Genomic DNA, 23,956 nt, shown 5'->3' on the forward strand with positions numbered 1-23,956 from the left:
CATTTCACCTCCACAAGCTTTGCTGCTCTAGTAACTCGCTGAGAGGTGAGGCATTGACATACAAATTAAATTGTGGTAATTTTCCACTAATTACCCACTGAGTCCATCAGAAAAAAATAGGGCTTGTTCATTAAGGCGTCAGTGATTTTTTAAATATTGTGATAAATCTTATTTTGCCAAGCATCCTCTGGCATTGAAAATGAACTTTTATAATGTAGAACCTTAATGATTGATTGATTGATATTTATTATCACATGTGTCGAAGTACAGTGAAAAGTATTTTTCTGCGGTGAAGGGAACGTACACAATACGTACATAGTAGACAAAAGTATAATCAGCAGAGTACATTGACAAATGGTACATCAGCAAATAGTGATTGGTTACAGTGCGGAACAAGGGACAAACAAAGCAAATACATGAGCAAGAGCAGCATAGGGCGTCGTGAATAGTGTTCTTACAGGGAACAGATCAGTCCAAGGGAGAATCGTTGAGGAGTCTTGTAGCTGTGGGGAAGAAGCTGTCCCTGTGTCTGGATGTGCGGGACTTCAGACTTCTGTATCTTCTGCCTGGGACGGGTCTGGAAAAGGGTTAAGCCTGGGTGTGAGGGGTCTCTGACAAAGCTGTCTGCCTTCCTGAGGCAGCGGGCAGTGTAGGCAAAATCAATGTGAGGGTGGCAAGCTTGTGTGATGCGTTGGGCTGGGTTCACCGCACTCCTGCAGTGCCTTGTGATCTTGGGCCAAGCAGTTGCCATACCAGGCTGTGATGCAGCCAGATAGGATGCTCTCTATGGCACATCTGTAGAAGTTTGTGAGAGTCGATGCAGACATGCTGAATTTCCTTAGCTTCCGTAGGAAGTAGAGACGTTGTTGGGCTTTCTTGACTTTTGCAACAATGTGAGTGGACCAGGATAGACTGTGGGTGATCGTGACTCCCAGGAACTTAAAGCTATCGACCATCTCCACTTCGGAGCCATTGATATAGACTGGGTGGGGGTGTCGAACTACGCTTCCTGAAGTCGATGATCAGTTCCTTGGTCTTTCCAACATTTAGAGAGAGGTTGTTTTCAGTACACCATGCAACCATGTGATCTATCTCCCTTCTGTAGTCTGATTCGTCGTTGTTTGAGATACGATCCACCACAGTCGTATCATCCGTAAACTTACAGATCAAATTGGAGTTAAATCTTGCCACATAGTCATGTGTGTATAGGGAGTACTGAGGACCGAGCACACATCCTTGCGGGGCCCCGGTGTTGAAGACTATTGTGGAGGAGGTGCTGTTGCCTATCCTGACAGATTGCGGTCTGTTGTTGAGGAAGTCAAGGATCCAGCTGCATAGGGTAGGGTCAAGTCCCAAGTTTTCAGAGTTTGGTTATTAGTCTTGTCGGGACAATGGTGTGAAGTCAGGGCTTTAGTCTATGAACAGCAGTCGGACGTAGGTGTCCTTGTTGTCGAGATGTTCGAGTGTTGATTGTAGGGCCAGAGAGATAGCATCTGCTGTGGATCGGTTGCGGTGATAGGCAAACTGCAGTGGATCGAGACCGTCTGGGAGGCTGGCATTGATCCATCTCATGACTAGCTGCTCAAAGCATTTCATGATAACAGACGTCAGGGCCATCGGTCGGTAGTCGTTAAGGCACACTACCTTGCTCTTCTTTGGTAATATTTCAGACTTTAATTATTGTTGGAGAGTTAAAAATGATTTTCTTGTCTTGCTTCTTCCTCCTGTCCCATTATCTTTAATTCCTGCTCTTTAATTTGCTTTCTATGAAAAAAATGACTTTGAATTTTCACTTCCTGGTTTACACTCTGCTTTCTGCATGAGGATTCATGGCCCTGATTGAGAGGACAGGTTGATTACCTTACTTGGGTTCTAGATGCCTTGTAAACAGGTTGGCACACTGTTAGACACCATGTCATCATAAGTTGTTACTCAAAAGGGCAACTATAAAGGTCTGTGGGCACTAAGTGTAATGAATAACGAACGCCAATTATTAGCTGCTGACTGCAAAATCTGGGCCACGGACAGTGTGCTTGTGTCCATAGCAGGCATTGAACACCTTCTGAAGTGGAAGCAAGCATGTGCCACTGATCCAAAGTTGATACGTAATGGAAAAAAATTGTCTGGTAAATTTCCTTGTTTATGGTTTGTTTTTTGTTTTGATTTGCACTAAAAGTGAACATGAAAATGAAAAAATGAAATGAAAATCGCTTATTGTCACAAATAGGCTTCAAATGAAGTTACTGTGAAAAGCCCCTAGTTGCCACATTCCGGCGCCTGTTCGGGGAGGCTGGTACGGGAATTGAACCCGCGCTGCTGGCCTGCTTTAAAAGACAGCTATTTAGCCCTGTGCTAAACCAGCCCCCATGAAGATTAACTTTAGTATACAACAGTCTTTGCTGCCATAACGCCACTTGCATTTTCTCCTGTAGCTGGTGTTGGGCAGGCACTGGGAAGGGAACATATTCGCTGCACTTTAAATGTTAAAGCACCCTCCTAGATCTCAAGAAAGAAAGTTTTTAAAACATTACTTTCTTATTTGAAGCGGAATGGGCTCAGGCAAAGCTTCATCTTTGTGAACAGCTTTTAATTTCTGTCATTTCTAGAAGATTAAAGTGGGCCATTCTACCATGAATGCTTGGAACATCGGAAGCTGGACAAAAAAATAGGATTTGGAAGTGGCCTAAGCATAGCCCCCTGCCTGCACTGCTTTAGTTCTGGCTGAATGGTGTGATGCTAGTGACTAAAGAATCCTTTTTGGGAGTTAACAGAAATCTAGGTGCAGCAACAAAATTGATGGTTGCAAACATGAAGTCAGTTTGTTTAATTTTTTTCCTTTCAGGGATTGCAACAGTTTTAATGAGTAGACCTCATGCAAGAAATTCCCTCGGAAATGTGTTTGTTAAGCAGGTATGTACAGTCCTATCGCTCACTGTGTTGCCACTTGTCTTGGAGTATCGAACCTGCACTCCTCGTGCCACCTGCGACCTAGACTTGGAACGCAAGTAACTCAGTCCTATTTCGACTTAAATTCACCCCCCAAAAAAATCAAAGAATTATGAGCTGAAGCTTGCGATAGGGCTCCTTTTAGCACAGCTGCCTCTTTGGAGGATAATCTCTAACTCTGAACAAGATCTCTTAATATCAGCAACCTGAAATGCAAGTAAGTGGAACATGGATTTAAACTGATGTAAATCCAGCAAAATCACAATCAGCATTCATTGTAATGAGGGTGGAAGGAGCTTTGATAATTATCACTGGTTTCAGAAAGGGTTCCAGGAAAATATGTAGCTTCATAATTAGTGGTGCAAGTCCCTTGCTGCATAGTCTTCTATTTTAGGCCTTTCGATGGCCCCTACAACGTCAAACTAGTCTCCAGGAAAATGTGGCATGTGTTAACTCAATTTTATAAAATATATATTTAACAAAGACCTACTCTGTTAACTTGCATCACATATGTCTGCATGCTTTTTTTCTCTCTTTCTTCTTGCTCGCATTTCTTCCTTTTCCCTTTATCTGTTTTCTCTAAATACATTTATCAATACCATCATCAATTTTGGTGCAGCCCTTTGACATGAGAATTTACAGTTCCATTATGAGGACTTTGATTTTCCTCACCCGTGACTATATTCACAAGAACTACTATGAAAAACCAGAAATAATTACTTCTTTTTAGCTTGAAGAAGCCATTGAAGATTTGCATCAGGACAAAAGTTTGCGTGTGGTACTATTTAAGAGTCAGGTCAAAGGAATTTTCTGTGCAGGTAAGGGATCTGCAACCTGAGTCATTTGTAATCCATTCGGCCTGTAGCTAGCATATTCCTGTTTGTAATGGTGTAAGATTCTGCTAACTATACAAGGCCCTGCAGCATTTGGAAAACCATTTTGGAGCTCTAAACTTCATGGCAGATACTTAAATGACAAAATTGTGCCTCAGTTTTTGATTGTTGAGGAGCTAGTCTAATTAGAATAAGTGGTGATGATATGATTAATAAAACATGGCTTGCAAATATTAAATTGAAATATATTAAATGTACTTAGTTTTGTTTGCTACTTTACTTTGAAGTGTATGGACCATAATGTCATTGTTTTAATAAATTCTAGTCTTATAATCTTTTTATGGTAACTAATAATAGAGTTTGAAATCTGAACATATTGATCTATACCGTCACAACCTTTTCCTTTGGTTTCTCACCTATTTCCCCACCACCTCCTTGCCTTTTGGCTTTCCTGTTGCTACTCTTGACCCAAATAAATGAGACATGCAACAGTTCCCCAAAGTGATTCCTTTATGCAAGGTAGGCTGTGAAACTGCTTCCTCATGTGGGGAATCAGCAGATGCAGAGCCCTTTCATGCCCCTTTCAGCAGCAGTCTAGTAATGGGCCATTGCACTCTGCCTATGATTGATTGCCAAAATGCAGTGGTATAACATTGTATATAATTGGTTCTGCTGGGTGGTGAAATGAGATGCCATAAAAACGGTTGAGATTTGATTTGGTAACTAATTTCTACTGAGAGTATTGGAAAGCTGTTGACGTTAGAAATTTGTTTAACTTGAAATCATTTCAGTGCACAAATTTAAAAATTGGATCGATTACTGGGGATTTTTATCCTAACTGTGTTAACTCCAAGTGACTGTATTGATCATTGCATTGCAGAAGAGCCGTTGGGTGTTTATTTGCAATGGAAACTATTGCTTACCAAGTTTTATTCTTTGCTTTTTTTTAAGCCAGTGCCAACAAAAGTGATGTCTTTGCTCTTAGTGAAGTTGTTTTCCAAATTATTTTCCCTTCCTCTTTCCCCAAATCATTTTCTAGGTGCTGACTTGAAGGAACGTGCTGAAATGAGTAATACAGAGGTTGGCCACTTTGTTCATAAGCTGCGAAGTCTAATGAGCAATATAGGCAAGTTCAAAGAAATTGATTTCTAAATATATATATCTGTGTTTCAGTAGCGGTATTTAAACAAAGTGGCAAGTGTGTGTTGTTAAGTCAAGTCCAGGGGTATTTGTGGGTAATGTAATGTTCATTGCATGGAGGTCAGTGTAGAGTTTCACCAGACCTAATCTGTGTTAAGCACCGTGTTCATTAGTTTTTCAAAGCCATCTCCATTTCAGCAGGAGGCTCCATGGTTTGAATATATTGCAGTTTGTTGCATATTTACTTCTGATGACTAAAATATACCAAATAATAGTGAAATCAAGAACAACAGAGAATAAAATCTACAAAAGAAGGATAATCTTTTAATTTATCAAATGCATTATCTTGAAAATGTATACTGGAGCTGTGCTATTAAGAGACGGCAGAGTGAATGTTCACCTCATTTAAAAATCTTGGTCACTCAATCTGTTGGAAACTATCTTGTGTGAATTAGTCACCAGATCAATTGATAGCTACTCTTCCTTGAAGGATATCGCTGTACCATTTGGATTTTCAAAGATAATCTAGCAGTTTTCCTCTTTATTTTAGTGAGAAACCACAAATTGCCTGATTTATTGAAAGATGTGAACTTCTGATTTGGGTCGTTAAGCTAGTACAGTAGCCACAAATACTGGTGAGATAGCCTTCCCCTATCTCTTCAGCCGCTGCTATGTGTCCATTTTTAAGTATTTCTGTAGCACTTTTCTGATTAAACTGAACAACATCCAATTGACTGCCTATTTTCAAAAATAAAACCCTGCCTAATTTTTACTTTCAATTGATTTCATAGATTTCATAGAATTTACAATGCAGAAAGAGGCCATTCGGCCCATCGAGTCCGCACCGGCTCTTGGAAAGAGCACCCTACCCAAGCCCACACCTCCACCCTATCCCCATAACCCAGCAACCCCACCCAACACTAAGGGAAATTTTGGGCACTAAGGGCAATTTATCATGGCCAATCCACCTAACCTGCACATCTTTGGACTGTGGGAGGAAACTGGAGCACCCGGAGGAAACCCACGCACACACTGGGAGAACGTGCAGACTCCACACGGACAGTGATCCAGGGTCCGGGTTGGAACCCGGGTCCTCGGCATCGTGAGGCGGCAGTGCTAACCATTGTGCCATCGTGCCACCGCATATTAGCATGGATAGATGATTGGTTAACAGAAGGGGAGCAAAGGATAGGTTTAAATGTGCATTTCCAAATTGACAGGCTGTGGAGTGTCACAAGGATCAGGGCTGGGAAGTGTAATGTATTGTCAGCAGACTTGGATACATTTTCGCTAATCTTTGTAAGTTATGAGGAGGATGCAAGAGGCTGCAAAAAGGAATAGACAGGTTAAATGAGTGGGCAACAATGTGACAGATGGAATGTCATGTGGGGAAGTGTGAGTTTATTCACTTTGACCTTAAGAATAGAAAAACAGAGTATATTTTAAAAGGTGTGTGATGGATCTGTACTTTGTTAATATATATTTATGTGTCGCCGCACTATATATCAATCTTGCAGAACTCGAGACTGAGCTTCTTGGGTGAAGTCAAGTATAGCTTTATTTATATCAGTTTCAAAGTCTACTGATCAAGTCAAATTTAATGCGAATACAGAATCTAAAAAGTTGTTTGTCCAACGCAAATACAGATAGTTGAGTTGAATTCAAAATACAATTCAGTTTGTGGTAATTTCTTCAGATCAAAATGCACAATACAAAAATAAAACAAAAGGAAATAGCTGTTTGCAAAGCAAAATAGTAATAGGTTTCAAAGGTTAGGTTAAGATGAATTCAGAGAAGGAGAGAGAGAACTTAAAGATGATTTCAGAGAGAGCCAAAAAGGTTCTCTCCCTATCTCAAAAGGAAATTGTAATCTTTTTTAGGTTCAGTCCCCTTTCTGACTGTAATTGAGGTTCCCGGTTGAATTCTACAGGAAATACGTGGACCTGCTGGGCCCGTTGCTAGTGAGGACTTTTAATAAGGCGAGGGAGGGGGGGGGGAACCTTGCCCCCGACAATGTCCTGGGCGCTGATTTCTTTGATCTTGAAGCGGGACAAGGATCCATTGCAATGTGGGTCGTATAGACCGATCTCGCTTCTCAATGTTGACGCTAAGGTGCTGGCGAAGGTGCTGGCTACGAGAATTGAGGACTGGGTGATTCTTTTTTTACTTTTTGTTTGGACCGGGGGTGATTCATGAGGACCAGACGGGATTTGTGAAGGGTAGGCAGCTAAATGCTAATGTGGGGAGGCTCCTCAATGTGATTATGATGCCCTCGGTGGAGGGGGAAGCGGAGGTAGTGGCAGCTACGCGGAGAAGGCCTTTGATCGGGTGGAGTGGGAGTATCTTTGGGAAGTGTTGCGGAGGTTTGGGTTCGAGAGGAGATAGGTGAGGGTCTGTGGGCTGATGCCCTGAGTAGGGTTAATTCTTCCTCCTCTTGCGCCAGGCTCAGCCTAATACAGTTCAAAGTTACTCATGGAGCGCATATGACAGGGGCGAGGTTGAGTAGGTTCTTTGGGGTGGAGGACAGATGTGGGAGGTGTTCGGGGAGCCCGGCAAATCACGTCCATATGTTCTCGTCGTGCCCGGCGCTGGATGGGTTTTGGAGGGGTTTTGCGAGGACTATGTCCAAGGTGGTGAACGCCCGGGTCAAGCCGAGCTGGGGATTAGCATTATTTGGGGTATCGGATGAGCCGGGAGTGCAGGAGGCGAAAGAGGCCGGTATTCTGGCCTTTGCGTCCTTGGTAGCCCGGTGGAGGATTTTGCTACTATGGAAAGATGCGAAGCCCCCTAGTGTGGAAGCTTGGATCAATGACATGGCAGGGTTCATCAAGCTGAAGAGGATAAAGTTTGCCTTGCGAGGGTCTGTACAAGGGTTCCTCAGGCGGTGGCAACCGTTCCTGGACTATCTCGCGGAGCGTTAGGAGGAGGTCAGCAGCAGCCCAAGGGCGGGGGGGGGGGGGGAATGGGGGGGGGGATTTATTTTGGGGTGGCGTTTGGGTGAAGGTGGGGGGGTTTCCCTATTTGTGTTTTTAAATGTTATATGGGGGGCTATTGTATATGGGGGAAATCCAATGTATAATTTCTGATTGTTGTGTTCTTGTTTCTTTTTGTTGGGGGGGGGGTTTGTTGAAAATTTGTTGAAAAATGTGAATAAATATATATTTTTTTAAGTTTTAAGAGATAATACGGCATGGGAAAACTTCTCTATGTTTCTATAATGTGACCAAATATAGTGTGATCAAACCACCTGTTTCCCACCATGTTTTCTAGAACTGGGATGTTTGCCTAGTAATGATAACAATGAATCTATTCTGCAACTTGGATAGTCAGTTTGAATACTGACTTCCTTATCAGATCTTTTCCCATGCTCTCAGCATTCTCTGCTGTCATGGCTTAATATATGATTTTTAATAGTATAATGTCACTAAATCATTCCTTCCCTTAAACTTTTATTACCTATAATAAAGTAGGTTTCTATCAGTGTGAAACATGTAAATGTTAATATTGAGAGAGACTTGGAGGGGAATATTGTGGTGAAGTTTTGGTCTCCATATTTAAGGAAGATATACTTACATTGAAGGCGGTACAGTGAGTGCTCACTAGAATGGTCCCTGGGATGAGAGGATTGTTCTATGATGAGAGACCGAGTGAATTGGGTTTATATTCCAAGGAGTGAGAGGTGATCTCATTAGAATCATAGAATCCCTACAGTGCAGAAGGAGGCCATTCGAACTATCGAGTCTGCACTGGCCCTTGGAAAACACATCCTACTTAGGCCCACACCTCTAACCTATCTGCATAACCCCACCCCTTTTGGACAAGAGGCAGTTTCTATCATGGCCAATCCATCTAACCTGCACATCTTTTGACTGTGGGAGGAAACCCACACAGACATGGGGAGAAAGTGCAAACTCAAAACAGTCACCTAAGGCCGGAATTAAACCTGGGTCCCTGGAGCTGTGAGGCAGCAGTGCTAACCACTGTGCCACCATAAAAACCTGCGAGTGCCGTTATTGAACAACTTCAAACTTCCCCATTGGGGAATTGAACCCCAGTCTCCCGCTTGACCGGCAGGGATCCTAACCACTATACTAACGAGGAACTCATTGAAACATACAAAATTTTGAAAGGGCTTGACAGGTGGTTTGCACTGGCTGACAATCTAAAACAGTTGGACACTGTCTCAGGATATAGGGATAATCGTTTAGGACTGAGATGAGGAGCAATTTCTTTTCACAAGAGGATTATGAATCTTTAGAATGCTCTATCCGAGATAGTTGTTCGTGCTCCATTGTTGGCTGTATTTAAAACTGGGATAGACATATTTTTGGCCTTGCGGAATTGAGGGATATGGGTAGCTGTGAGGAAAATGGAGTTGGAGCACAAAAGCAGACAGATTATGGCTGATAATCGTATTCAATGACAGAGCAGGTTTAACGGGCCATATCATCTGTTGCTATCTCTCTTGTGTTGTGTAGTGCTTTAAGGTGCAACCTGAAATTCATCCCATATAACTGTGTTTTCAAGATGGCTTAGTTCTTGCACTATTCGATTGTTTGCATTACATGGGCCAATTTATCTTTGGAGCCTTGTGGAATTGGCAGGAAATGGGCTGTGAAAAATAATCTTATCAGGTCTTTGCCCACTTTATTCCAACTTGGAACTTGTAATGCTTCTCCTGCGGGTGGACCAGAACCTATGCCCATAACTAACATGGACTGAGCATACTCACACAAACAAGGCAGATAGGCAGAATTCCTAGCTTTTCTGCCTCAATTTCCTGTGTGCGTGTGTCCATCCGTCCCCTTTCTGGTGGAGGACTGCACCCGCACCTTCCTTGGGTTAGGGTCAGAGTCAAAGAGTAACTCATGGCACAGAAGGAGGCTGGAGAATCGAAGCGAACCAGTAGCAAGTTGAAGACCAGCCCAAAGTGTCTTGGCCTTTATTTTTGAATGACCAGATATTTATTCTCTAGTTTACTCTAAGGCTTTGAGGCCCAGTCCTCTATTTCTAGTTCTGATACCTAGCACAAGCTCTGACAGAGGTGCAGTCAGCTTCCACAGCTTGAGCTACAAAGTACATATCCAACATTGGGGCAGATGGTGGGCCAGGAAATGTATATCTATTATGTATAATAAATGAAAAGAAACTGTTGAAATAATCCTGTAACATTTTAGATATTATTTTTGCCACTTGACAACACACTTTAAAACAAGATTTCCTTTTGAGGTGAAAAATCTTTTTGAAACTGTTGGCACTGTTTATTATTTGCCATCTGATTATTGGGAAAGTGGCAAGAACTTAAGAAATAGGAGCAGGAAAAGACCATGTGGCCTGTCAAATCTGCCATTCAATATGATCATGGCTGATCTTGGGATTCAATTCTGTCTAACTCAGCCTCAAATATATTCCATGACGGTGCATTCACAACTCTGGGGTAGAGCATTCCAAAGATTCTCAACTCTGGGTGAAGCTTTTCTCCCTATCTTCACCTCCAATCTGCTTTTCCATTATCTAGAGAATTTTGGAACATCACAGCAAGAGCAGCCACTATCTCTGCAGCTATCTCTAGGACCTAGGGTAGTCGTTGAATTTTAGTCACCTAAGCTTCTCCAATACTTGGCTGATATTAATTTCCTCGCTCCTTTTAGCACCGAGGTTACTCTCCTGTAGGTAACTTGTGTCGTTTGCTGTGAAGATAGAGACACATGGCACGATCTAAATTTAAAAAAAGAGACCATTCTGGGCGGAATTAGCGTCCCTAGCTGGGCGCTACTGACAGCACTTTTATTTTAGTGCTCCAGCGAGGAACACCCCACCCCCTCAAAGGCTGCACGCAGCTCCATTTCCTGCACTGAGGAGCTCCGACGTGCAGGAAGAGAACAGGATGCCATTTTTAAATGGCGCCCTGATCTCAACCCCAGTGCAACCCCTGGATCTCTCCAAAACCCCAACTCATCTATAAGAGGGTAATCGAGCCCCCCGTACCCCACCTCACACAGCCAGGACACCCCCCCAGGCCCAATCCTGTCGTGGGCAAAATGCCAGTTTGGAACACTGGCAGTGCCCCTGCCAGCAGCCTGGGTGGCACTGCCAGTGTGCCCATGTGGCCCTGCCAGGCTGGCAGTGCCAAAATGTCCAGGTAGCACCAGCAGTGTCCAGCTGCTACCCTGCCCAGAGGTCAACCACCCGGGGACCTCCAATCGCCTGGGTGACCCCCAGGTACCGTTCCGCCCGGTCCCCGTTTGTAGGGACCAGTACTGAACAGCGCCTGGCTGGGTTCTCCTCAGCGAGACCGGTAGATGCTGGGTGGCCGTTAGATCCAATGTGAGCACGGCTAGGTGGGTTCGTAAACTTCCAAATGGGCGGGACCCAGATCGTAACATCTCGCGAGATCTAACCAGATCTCACGAGGCGTAACGGCCATCGGGAATCCCGGGGGAGGCCTCTCCCAGGATCTGACGGCCGCGTTGCGCCCCAGTTCCAGCAGGACGCCGCCAGTAGATCACAGCCACAATATTTGTTCAATGTCTCTACAATTTCCTAATTTCCCCGTGGCATTTTCTCATGCCTCTGCATCTGAGGAACCAACATTTACTCTATTCTTTTTTTATGTACTTGTAAAAACTCTTACAATCTTCTTTTATATTCTTGGCACGTATTCAATTTCCCCCCCTTTTTTTTTAAATCAACTGTTTGATGGTCCTTTGCTGGTTTCTAAAACACTCCCAATCCTCAGACTTGCTAATATTCTTTGCAATTTTATCAGCCTCTTCTGTTAATCAAATACAACTGTCATGGCCAGTAAAAGCATATTAATATATCATTTCTCTAGGGAGGCCCAGGGGGCGGTCTACGAGTATGGGGAAAAGGCAAGCCGGATGCTGGCACATCAGCTTCGGAAGTGGGACGCAGCTAGAGAGATCAGGGGAGTTAAGGACAGGGGAGGGAGCGTGGTGCGGAGTGGGGTTGGCATCAATGGGGTCTTCAGGGACTTCTACGAGGAATTGTACCGATCCGAGCCCCCATGGGAGGAGGGAGGGATGGGCCGTTTTCTAGACCAACTGAGGTTTCCAAAGGTGGAAGAGGGACTGGTGGCAGGATTTGGGGCCCCGATTGGGCTGCAGGAGCTGATCAAAGGGATAGGAAGCATGCAGGCGGGGAAGGCACCGGGGCCGGATGGTTTCCCGGTCGAGTTCTATAAAAAATATGTGGACCTGTTGGGCCTGCTGTTAGTTAGGACCTTTAATGAGGCAAGGGAGGGGGGTGGCTTTACCCCGACGATGTCCGGGGCAATGACCTCCTTGATCCTGAAGCGGGACAAGGATCCCCTGCAATGTGGGTCTTACAGACAGATTTCCTTGCTAAATGTAGATGCCAAGGTGCTGGCGAAGGTCTTAGCCACGAAGATTGAGGATTGTGTGCCGCAGATCATCCATGAAGACCAGACGGGGTTTGTGAAGGGGAGACAGTTGAACGCGAATGTGCGGAGGCTTTTGAACGTTATCATGATGCCGGCGAGGGAGGGGGAGGCGGAGATAGTGGTGGTGATGGACGCTGAGAAAGCCTTTGATAGGGTAGAGTGGGGGTACCTGTGGGAGGTGCTGAAGAGGTTCGGGTTTGGGGAGGGATTTGTCAGGTGGGTTAGGCTGTTGTATGAGGTCCCGATGGCGAGTGTGGCCACAAATAGGAGGAGGTCCGAGTACCTTCGGTTGCACCGAGGGACGAGACAAGGGTGTCCCCTGTCCCCCCTGCTCTTTGCACTGGCGATTGAACCCCTGGCTATGGCACTGAGAGAGTCGAGGAACTGGAGGGGGTTGGTGCGGGGTGGGGAGGAGCACAGGGTGTCGCTTTATGCGGATGACCTGCTGCTGTATGTGGCGGACCAGGTGGGAGGAATGCCAGAGGTAATGAGGATCCTTAGGGAATTCCGGGACTTTTCGGGGTACAAGCTCAATATGGGGAAGAGCGAGCTGTTCGTAGTTCAGATAGGGGACCAGGAGAGGGGGATTGGTGAGCTCCCACTAAAAAGGGCGGAGAGGAGCTTCAGATATTTGGGGGTCCAGGTGGCCAGGAGCTGGGGGGCCCTGCATAGGCTTAACTTTACAAGGCTGGTGGAGCAAATGGAGGAGGAGTTCAAGAGGTGGGACGCGTTGCCGCTGTCCTTGGCGGGTAGGGTGCAGTCAATCAAAATGACGGTGCTCCCAAGGTTTTTGTTCCTGTTCCAGTGCCTCCCCCTGTTTATCCCGAAGACTTTTTTCAGGCGGGTTAACAGGGGTATAATGGGGTTTGTGTGGGCGCGAGGGACTCCGAGGGTGAGAAGGGTGTTCCTGGAGTGGAGTAGAGATAGGGGGGGGGGCTGGCGCTGCCCAACCTCTGTGGGTACTACTGGGCCGCCAATGCGACGATGGTGCGCAAGTGGGTGATGGAGGGGGTGGGGGCTGCATGGAAGAGGCTGGAGATGGCGTCCTGTGTGGGTACGAATCTGGGGCGCTGGCATCGGCGCCGCTGCCGCTCCCTCCAAGGAGGTATACCACGAGCCTGGTGGTGGTGGCGGCCCTCAAAATTTGAGGGCAGTGGAGGCGGCATGGGGGGAAGTTGGGGCCTCGGCGTGGACCCCATTACGGGGGAACTACCGGTTCGCCCCAGGAAGAACAGGTGGAGGGTTTTCGGGGTGGCACAGGGCAGGGATACGAAAGTTGGGGGACCTGTTTGTGGACGGGAAGTTCGCGAGCTTGGGTGAGCTGGAGGAGAAGTACGGGCTCCCCCCGGGGAACATCTTCAGGTACTTACAGGTAAGGGCGTTTGCCAGACGGCAGGTGGTGGAATTCCCGTGGCTACTGCCACACACTGTACAGGACAGGGTGCTCTCGGGGGGGTGGTTGGGAGTGGGGAAGATCTCGGAAACTTACCAGGTGATGCAGGAGGAGGAGGAGGCCTCGGTGGTGGAGCTGAAAGGTAAGTGGGAGGAGGAGTTGGGAGAGGAGATCGAAGAGGGGACGTGGGCAGATGCCCTAGGGAGGGTGAATTCTTCCTCTTGGTGCGCGAGGCTCAGCCTCGTACAGTTTAAGGTGCTGCACAGGGCACACATGACCAGGACAAGGATGAGCTGGTTCTTTGGGGGTGAGGACAGGTGTGTTAGGTGCTCAGGGAGCCCAGCAAATCACACCCATATGTTCTGGGCATGCCCAGCACTGGAGGAATTTTGGAAGGGCGTAGCGAGGACGGTGCCGAGGGTGGTAGGATCCAGGGTCAGACCGGGCTTTGGGCTCGCAATATTTGGGGTGGCAGAGGAGCCGGGAGTGCAGGAGGCGAAAGAGGCCGGAATTCTGGCCTTTGCGTCCCTGGTAGCCCGGCGAAGGATTCTCCTTCAGTGGAAAGGTGCGAGGCCCCCATGGTGGAATCCTGGATCAGCGATATGGCAGGGTTCATTAAATTGGAGAGGGTGAAATTCGCCTTGAGAGGGTCGGTACGAGGGTTCTTTAGGCGGTGGCAACCGTTCTTAGACTTTCTGGCAGAACGATAAACATTGGTCAATGGCAGCAGCAGCTCGGGGGGGGGGGGGGGGGGGGGTTTACTATATTTTTGTTTATGTTATTTACACTGGAGGGTCTGAGGGGGTGTATACACCTGTTGTGTTAAGTCGGGGTGTTAATGTTAATTTATTATTTATGTACCGGGGGGGGGGGTTTGGGGGGATTGCTTTTTTAGATTGTGTTTTGCACTTAACCCTGTTGGGTTCTTTTATCTTTCTCATTTTGTTATTGATATTTTATGAAAACCTTTAATAAAAATTATTTAAAAAAATATATATATATAATTTCTGGAATTGCCTTTCTTTTACAAATGAACACCAAACATGCTGCCAGAGATCAGGTGACTCTTGCAATTTCTGAACAAAGAATTAACCGGCATTCAAAAATGTCTCTGAAAGTTCTCAAATTCAAATGAATTTCTAGGGTGCAAAGAGATCATTCTTACCAGCTCAGTGGAAGATATCTAACAAACAATGACTTCCAGATATGTCGGAGCCTTGAGAATGGAATATCAAATAAAGGACGGGATTCTCCGACCCCTCCCGCCGGGTCGGAGAATCGCAAAGGGGCGGCGTGAAACCTGCCCCCGCCGGCCGCCGAATTCTCCAGCACCAGAGATTCGGCGGGGGGCGGGAATCGCACCGTGCACCCCTCCCCCACCCCCCACCCCCCACGGCGATTCTCCGGCCCGCGATGGGCCAAAGTCCCGCTGCTTCTATGACAGTCTCGCCGGCGTAAATTGAACCAGGTCCCTTACCAGCGGGACCTGGCGGCGCGGGGGGGCTCCGGGGTCCTGGGTGGGGTGCGGGGCGATCAGGCCCCCAGGGGTGCCCCCACGGTGGGCTGGCCCACGATCGGGGCCCACCGATCCACGGCGGGCCTCTGCCGTGATGGCACTCTTTTCCTATGCGCCGACCATCAGCCTCTGCCATGGCCGACGCATAGGTGAACCCCCCTGCGCATGCGCGCGGATGGCGCCAGCAGCCGGTGACGCTCCCACGCATGCGCGGACACGCGCCGGCCGGTGGAGTCCCTTCAGCTGGGGGGGGGGTGCCAACCACTCCAGGGCGCCCTAGCCCCTAAAGGTGCGGAATCCTCCGCAACTTTGGGGCGGCCCGACGCCGGAGTGCTTCACGCCACTCCATCCCGCCGGGACCCCCGCCCTGCCGGGTACGGGAGAATCCCGCTGGGCCCCCTATTCTCCCTCCCCGGGGGGGCTAGGAGCGGCGTCGGGTATTTTACGCGCGCTGGGCCTTGGCGGCGCGTAAAGAGCGGCGCTGCATCAATGATGCGGCCGGCGTCACGTAAATGACATCACCCACGCATGTGCAGCTGCCGTCCTCCCCGAGGCTGCCCCGCAAGAAGATGGCGGAAGGATCTTGCGGGGCGGCGGAGGAAAGGAGGTCCTGCTTTAGAGAGGCCGGCCCGCCGATCGGTGGGCACCGATCGCGGGCCAGACCCTATCGGATGCCTCCCCCGGTGCAGGAACCCCCCTCTTTCCCCCCGCCCGACCCCCCCCCCCCCCCCACCACAGGCCGCCTCCCTAGCATTCCTGCACAGTTCCCGCTGGCAGCGACCAGGTGTGGACGGCGCCGGCGGGAACCTGTCGTGTTGGGGTCGGACCCTTTTGCAAACGGCGATCTGCGATTCTCCGAGCGGCCAGGCGTGATTCCCACGCCGCTGGTTGGGGGTGGGTGGGAGAATCGCGTGCGGGTGTCGGGGCGGCGTGGCAGGACTCACGCGGCGCCCCAGCGATTCTCCCGCCCGGCGTGTGGGGGAGAATTCCGCCCAAGATCTTTCAGTGAGCTAATCATAGCTGGCGTGTTGATAGGTTACCAATCATTTCCCCATTGTCAATCATCCTGGCTCCACTCCATTATGTTGACAATGGAAGGCAATGAGATTTGTCACCATGTGACCAAAACCAGTTGTAGATAACAAATCAATTATCCCAAGAACCAGAGAGAATCTGGTCAGTCTGCAAAGGACACCCACTGCACAATACCAGCTGTAGAACCTGTGCTTTTTTAAAAAACCTGGCTACAAATAAAAGTCTCCCAGCCTGATTCCCTATTTCAATCCCATCTGTAAAGAAACCTGACCTCCAGACAAGAAAAACTACAAGTGACTAACATTATCCATCTCCTTTGAGGAAATCCTGTAATAACCCTGATATACGACTCCAACTATTGAACCCACCTAAATTACCCATTAGGAGTGAAAGCATTGCTTCAACGTGCTTTTTCTATGATGAGCCAAACACCTGGGGCGTCACTCTCCGCCGGCGGGAGTCTCCGTTTTGCCGGCGCCCGGGGGTTTCCCGACGGCGTGGGGCTGCCCCACAATGGGAAACCCCATTGACCGGCCGGTGTTACGGAGACTCCCGCCGGCCGGTCGGGGCAGAAATGTGGCGGGGCGGGTAGGAGAATTTCGCCCCTGAATTGTGAGCTATTCTTTAGTTTAAAAAACGTTTAAAAGTTTGCTAATCTTATGAACTGTATCTTTCTCACGTGTGTGTATGAGCGATGTAGAATTTAGACTTTTAAGATGAATGCATTAATAAATAATCCTCCTTTATTTGAGCCCACAAAAGCTTGCTGTTGTCCTTTAAATTACATTGCACATACCTCTTCATTCACCTGAGGAAGGAGCAGCGCTCCGAAAGCTAGCGACATCGAAACAAACCTGTTGGACTTTAACCTGGTGTTGTAAGACTTCTTACTGTGCCCACCCCAGTCCAACGCCGGCATCTCCACATCATGTCCTTTAAATTGACAGCACACACTCTGGAAGCTAAGAAACATGCCTTCCTTTTCAAAAAATATACTGAATACAGACAGTAAGGGAAAGGGTACAAGGATTTTAGTTCTGTCGTCACCCTGGCTGTAACACCATCCTTAACTTCCTGAGTATCCAATCAATTATTTATCTGCTTAACTAATTAATGCCTTTGAACACTCGCCAGCTACCGAAGTTAGCAATCATTCCTCATTGCACTCATTTCTCATTATCTCCACTCTGTACTCCCATTCTGGGGTACCTGATCACTTGAGATTTAATGAAAGAGATACGCAGACCAATGTAATTGAGGTTTGTCCTCACCTTTTTCCCATATGAACAATCACCAGGACCAAAACCCTTATAAATATGGACCATTACTAGCTAAACAGAGCTTCTAAAATCTAGCGTCCAACTGAGCTTTATTAGCATGAGTCCAGAGGCTTGTCAATCAAAAATGGATTAATCATTATGGTCATGTGATTAGCTATAGTCTTCAAGCTGCATTAGTGACGCAATAGATGGGCAGGTGATTCTTAGCCAATGTGATTGCTAGAAACTGTAATTGCAAGGGCTAGCTCTGATCACTTTGTTATTCAGATTGCGTCTTTGATATTGCATAAATTTTAATAACGTTTTTCGAGACTTAAATGGTGTTATTTCTTCTTTTAAAGAATTACTGCCAATGCCTACCATTGCTGCAATAGATGGGTATGCTCTTGGTGGTGGTCTGGAGCTAGCATTGGCATGTGATCTTCGTGTTGCAGGTAGGGTCAAATTTTATGTCACATCTGCCTATATAACTTACCATACGGAGGTCTCGCAAGTAGAAATGTAGAGCTTCACATATAGTTAAGAATAATTTAAAAGCTGCTCTTCAAAAATTGAGATTTGGTGGGATGACTGGTGGGTTTGTGCCATTACTTCAATGCTATAACCTATCTGGGTTATAAGTAATGTAAGTTCTCAAAGACCTTTCCCAGGATTATCTCTAATCCTCTTGTTCCAGCTTTCTCACTGAAAATGAGGCAAAGGTTGAAAATGATCATCTTTAACGGTGTTCCTATGGCTGTATGATTTCACATAGCATGCGGATAAAATAGAGCTAGCTGGATCGTAGTGTTCATTCATTAACTATAAAGATTTTTGAACAAATGCATTACAGGATATGTGAAACAAGTATCTGCACAACTAATTGAAAATTGCTGTAAACTTAAAAATGATCTGTACAATAATAACTTGAGCATCGTTGAAAAAGGACACATATGGAAGCTTTTTGTTTTGCACTCATCAGAACATTCACAAGCACATCCAATATAAAGGGAACAACAATTTATACTTCATGGTAAGAGAGTGGGCTCTGATTGGTAGAGGCATTGCCATAGAAACTTCAAACTAGGCAGTTGACTCTGATTGGTCAAGGTATTGCGCTGGTGAATGAACCAGAGAATGGTTGTCGCCTATTGTATTCAGTTGAAACAGACACAATATGTGTACATGTTTTTTCTGTCTGCAAAGGACTGGACTCTGGACTCTGTATTAATATTTGTAGTTTTCAGTAGGCATAAGCATGCCACACTGTGAGTCCGACTGATAATCTTAAACTGATTGTCAGTGTAATTCTTAGCACACTCAGGATTGTTTATCAAATGTTGTCCAATTGCGGAATCACGGCTAATGCGGGATACTGTGTTTTGACTTTTGCAAGCATCAGCTAATTGGGTATGGTCAGTACCTTGCCTGCTGCGAACGGCCAATGAGACATGTGGCTTGCTACAATCCACCAGCTTTTGGTCTATAAGGCCTACGTACCGAGCGTCACACTGGTACTGTACCACATTACTCGTTTGTGTGATAGGCAGAATGTCTTTTTGACTTGATGGCAGGATCCTGTTAGTTGCGAATAACACTTGTCTTGCCACTGCAGAGTAGCGGCATGAAATGGCTAACTTAAAAAAATATATATATATATATAATTATTCCAAACACCCTCAAACACGTCAACATAGCACAAAATAAACAAAGTACATCCAGTTTGTTAAATATTTCCCCCTTTTAATCCCCAACTCCCCCCGTTCTCTTCCCCCCCCCCCCCCCCCCATGGATAATTCCTCAAAGATAGACAGAAACAGCCTCTAATGCACGGAAAACCCCTCCTCCAACCCCCTTAGGGTAAACTTTATCTTCTCCAGCCTAAAGAATTCATATAAGTCCCCCAACCAAGCCGTGGCCCCCGGTGCCACTGCTGACCTGCAGTTCAATAGTAACCATCGCTGGGCAATCAGAGAGGCGAAGGCCATGACATCAGCCCCTTCCCTTCCTGCAACCTTGGCGCCTCTGATAGAAATGGACTTTTCTAGTCAGCTATAACCATGAGAGTAAGGGAATATGATAGAGGTAAAAGGGTTAAACGAGAACTCATTAAGAATAATTAACTATAATCATATTAAGCAACAATAGCTGGGAATCCATTAAGGGTTAATCCAGATCATACACTTTACTTTCTGTCTTAAACTTAAGTTTCACATTTGCAAGTTGATTGAGGCTGCAAGGTCAGTCTCGTCAACTAGCTAAAAGGTCCCATTGTATTTTAAGAACTTGTGCTGTTGTACGGGTAGTCCTGTTTCTATGGAAACAGCTGGTCTAGGGTGATAATGTCTTAACGAAAACTGTTTTTCTCTAATTAATGTTAGATGCAAGTGTGGATAATTTGGAAAATTGGCAGGCGATGGAATGGAAAATTTGCACCAATACATTTAAATACATATATCTCTTAAATTGATGGACAGACCTTTTGGCCAAATTGAATAAATTATAAATTAGTTAAAGCCAATCAGAAGTAAAAAGAAGGCTAGACCGTAAGATAATAACCTCCTTAAGAATCACTTACCGGGAAAAACTCATCCTGAGATCACCCCATCTATATTTCTGAAACCTATTTCCTTTGGCTGCTTGCTTTTGCTAATCACCATCTTTCTTTTGTTTAAATTACTTAGTTATTTTATCCTGTGTATTATGATTTGAAGAATTACTACGATCTGTAGTTGAATGAAAACTCAACTACTGTATTCGCTAAAGACAATCAATCTGACTAGCTTGCTGCAGGGCTAGTTGGAAACCTTCTAAATTTTGTATTGAAAATAAGTTTATCAGTGGCATAGCTGACAAATAAAGTACAAGTGGACTTTACCAAAAAGCACATACTTGACCTCTGTTATTTGGGAACTGAGAAGGGATAACGGATATCCAGGGTTCCGAATAGACACCGAGATCCATCAGCCTCCAACACCCCAAAAATCACAACCATAAGCTCTGATGTCATCCTGACCCTCACACTCTCCGACAGACTCTCGGACGCTGCCTCCCGAAAGCTACCCCAAAAATATGAACATGGTTTGCCGGCTCCCTCCCACGCCGCTTGCACACATCTTCTATGTACCACTTTACACTGTATAAGGCTCATCCTCGTACAGGAGGAGGTTGAGTTGATTTGATGCATTATTCTCACTCCAGATTCCCCACCCCATCTCGATCCCCAACTCTTTCTCCCACTTCCGCTTGATCCCTTTCATTAGGGCTGACCCCTTCTCTCCCAGCCACCCATAAATAATCCTAATCCGCCCGAGATCAGTTTGTCCACCCTTCAGAAAAAGGCCTTGGGTAGGGAAAATTGGGAAGGATTGAAAAATAAACAAGAACCTGGACAACACATTCATCTTTACCACCTGTACCATCCCCGTCAATGTTAAATGCAGGGGGTTCCAGCTTTTGAAATCCCCTGCAACCACCTCCATCAGACCTGTCAAGTTTCATTTATGCACAAGTAGCCCAGTCATGCACCACCTGAATCTCTAGATTCCGAAATCTAACCCTAGCCCCATTAACCGGCAGGGCCCCCATATTCGCACACAGCCTCAGAGCGTTCACCGGAATGATCTCACTTTTCCCGACATTCAATTTATACCTGGAAAAGGCCCCAAATTTCCCCAATAAGTCCAAATTCTCTCCATACTTTCCAGTGAATGTGCCACATACAACAATAAATCAACAGCATTTAAGACCGCTTTCTACCCCCAACAACCCCCCCCCCCCCCCCCCCCCAAGCCCTGCTATTCATTAAAAGCACGGAGCGCAATCGCCAAGGGCTCAATCAGCAACACAAACAACAATGGTGACAAGGGGCACCCTGCCTTGTCCCCCTATACAACCCAAAGTACTCTGAATTTTTCTCATTTGTTCTTACACTAGCCGTAGGGACACGCACGATAGCCGTACCCAGGCCACGAACTTCGGCCCAAACCTCCCAAGGACCTCAAGCAAGTATTGCCACTCCACCCGGTCTTCTTCTCCTGGTCCATAGGTACAATCACCCCAGGCACTCTTTACTCATTCCCCAAAAGGGACCCAACCACATTTAATGTTACTAGAGAGCTGCTGCCCTGTCACGAACCCCGTCTGATCCTCTGAGACCACGGGCTTGATTCTCTGCCCCGCCGCGCCACATTTCCCGTCGTTTTACCCCGCCGGCGGGATGCTCCGTTAGGCCGGCCGGTCAATAGGGTTTCCCAATGTGGGGCAGCCCCACGCCGATGGGAAACCCCCGGGCTGCCGGCAAAACGGAGCATCCCGCCGGCGGAGAATCCAGCCCCACATCCGGCACGCACACCCCTCCAACCACCTCACCAACAAGTTAGCCAAGCCTTTCATGTTCGTGTTCAACAGCAAAATGGGCCTACAAGACCCACACTCCATTGGGTCCTTGTCCTTTTTTTGGAATCAGCAAAATATACGCTTGCGCCAGTGTTTCCAGGAGCTCCCCTCTCTCCACTGCCCCATTAAACATACTCAAAAGGTGGGGGACCAACTCAGCCAAGAACTGTTTATAAACCAACACACTCCATTACCCTCTGCAATCCCAGCGGCTCCTCCGATATCTGCCGCTTTCCCGCCTACACCTCCATAAACACCAACCCATCCAAAAGCCCATATCTACCCCCCCCCCCCTCCCCCGGATTGGTCCTATACAGCCCCTGATAAAAGGCCTCAAACACTTTGGCACCCCTTCCCCACCACCGCCGCCCTCACCTGCACAATCTGCGTTACCGTTGCCTGCCCTCGCAGCTGATTGGCAAGCAGGTGACTCACCTTCTCCCTGAACTCACACTGCAGCCCCCGTAACCGGTGTGGCTGACGCACTGCCTTCCTTCTTGTCAGCAGATCAAACTGCCCCTGTAGCTTCTTCCTTTCCGCAAGCAACTCCCTAGTCGGGCCACTAAGTAACTCCGGTCCACAACTACAATACCTTCCAGCCTCTCCTCCCTCTCAACCCTATCTCTGTGGGCCTTAAACAAAATAATTTTGTCCCGAACCAGCGCCTTTAATGCTTCCCAGAACATGACTGCAGACCTTCCCGTTTTGATTGAGAACAACCTCGTTCTTAACCGCCAGTGCCTCCTTATCTGCCAAAAGCACCAAATCCAACCTCCATCCCGGTCTCTGTATCTGCCTCGACCTAAACCTAACATCGTGTGGAGCGTAGTCAGAGATCATTATTCTGCCACCACAGCCACCATCAAAATCGCCTTAGCTACAACAAAAAAATCGATACAAGAGTATACCTAGTGGACATGGGAGAAGAAAGAATATTCCCTCTCCCCCGGGTACCTACATTTCCAAGGGTCCTCCATCCCCATCTGGTCACCACCAACTCCCGCGCCATCCCGACCTGGCCATTGATTTAGGACTTTATCTATCCAGCCTAGGCTCCTGTACACAATTAAAGTCCCTGCCCATGATCAATTGGTGAGAATCCAAATCCAGGATAGACCCTAGTAACTTCTTCATAAAGTCCACATCGTTCCAGTTGGGCATTCACCAGCACCACTGGTGCCCCCGCTAATACCCTGCTCACTATCACAAATCTGCTCCCCCCCCCCCCCTCCCCGGGGTCCCACACCTCCCATGGCCACCACAAACACCGTCTTCTTGCTAAACAAAATTGCAACCTCCCCAGGCTTTGAATCAAACCCTACATACAATGTTTGCCTCACCCAACCTTTCCAGAGCCACATCTGATCTTTCACCCGCATGTCTCCTGCAGGAAAATCACCTCCACCTTCAAACCCTTTAGCTGCTCAAACACCCGGGACCGTTTAATTGGACCATTTAACCCACGTGCATTCCATGTTCCAATCCTCACAGGGGACATCTGCCTCCCCCCTCTACTAAGACCCGCCATCATCACCCAGCTCGGACCCCGCCCAAACCTCCATTCCCTCACTAAACCGGGCACACCCCAGATTCCACACCCTCCTTCCTCCCCCAAACTTAAACCAACCTACCAACTGCATCGCCAACCCCCCCTCCCCCACTCAGGCTAACCTCTGCAGCCCCCACCCCCACTCTGTTTCCATTCACTAGCATCTCCTGCTAGCATGGCGACTCCCACCTGGAAGCCCAATGGGCCCCACCTACACCTCCAGCTTCCCACCCCCCCTCATTCCACTTGCAGTGGCACATCCCCTTGTCGACCCATCCCCATATCCCCTCCCTCAATGTCCCATAATGGTAAAAAAACACACCAAAGACACCCCATACTCAAAATGATCAATTATCCTCAAGAATCCGTGAACATGCAAACATAAACTGTACAAAAGTTGCAAATAGGTACAACAAAATACATAAAATATAAAATGCTACAAAAAGTACGCAAAGTACAAATCT

General features: G+C 47.1%; 1 protein-coding gene across 2 annotated transcripts in view; it reads left to right on the forward strand.

The window, feature by feature from the left end:
- echdc2 (enoyl CoA hydratase domain containing 2) overlaps positions 1–23,956 on the forward strand; it is a 51,025-nt gene that overhangs the window by 6,392 nt on the left and 20,677 nt on the right. For both annotated transcript variants that reach the window (XM_072510870.1, XM_072510869.1), the window contains exons 2-5: positions 2,843–2,910; positions 3,677–3,764; positions 4,819–4,905; positions 17,908–18,000. In XM_072510870.1, the coding sequence (XP_072366971.1) occupies positions 2,843–2,910; positions 3,677–3,764; positions 4,819–4,905; positions 17,908–18,000 (336 nt within the window). The remainder of the gene's footprint in view (positions 1–2,842; positions 2,911–3,676; positions 3,765–4,818; positions 4,906–17,907; positions 18,001–23,956) is intronic.

This window comes from Scyliorhinus torazame, chromosome 7 (assembly GCF_047496885.1).
Source record: "Scyliorhinus torazame isolate Kashiwa2021f chromosome 7, sScyTor2.1, whole genome shotgun sequence".
In the NCBI taxonomy this organism is placed as follows: domain Eukaryota; kingdom Metazoa; phylum Chordata; class Chondrichthyes; order Carcharhiniformes; family Scyliorhinidae; genus Scyliorhinus; species Scyliorhinus torazame.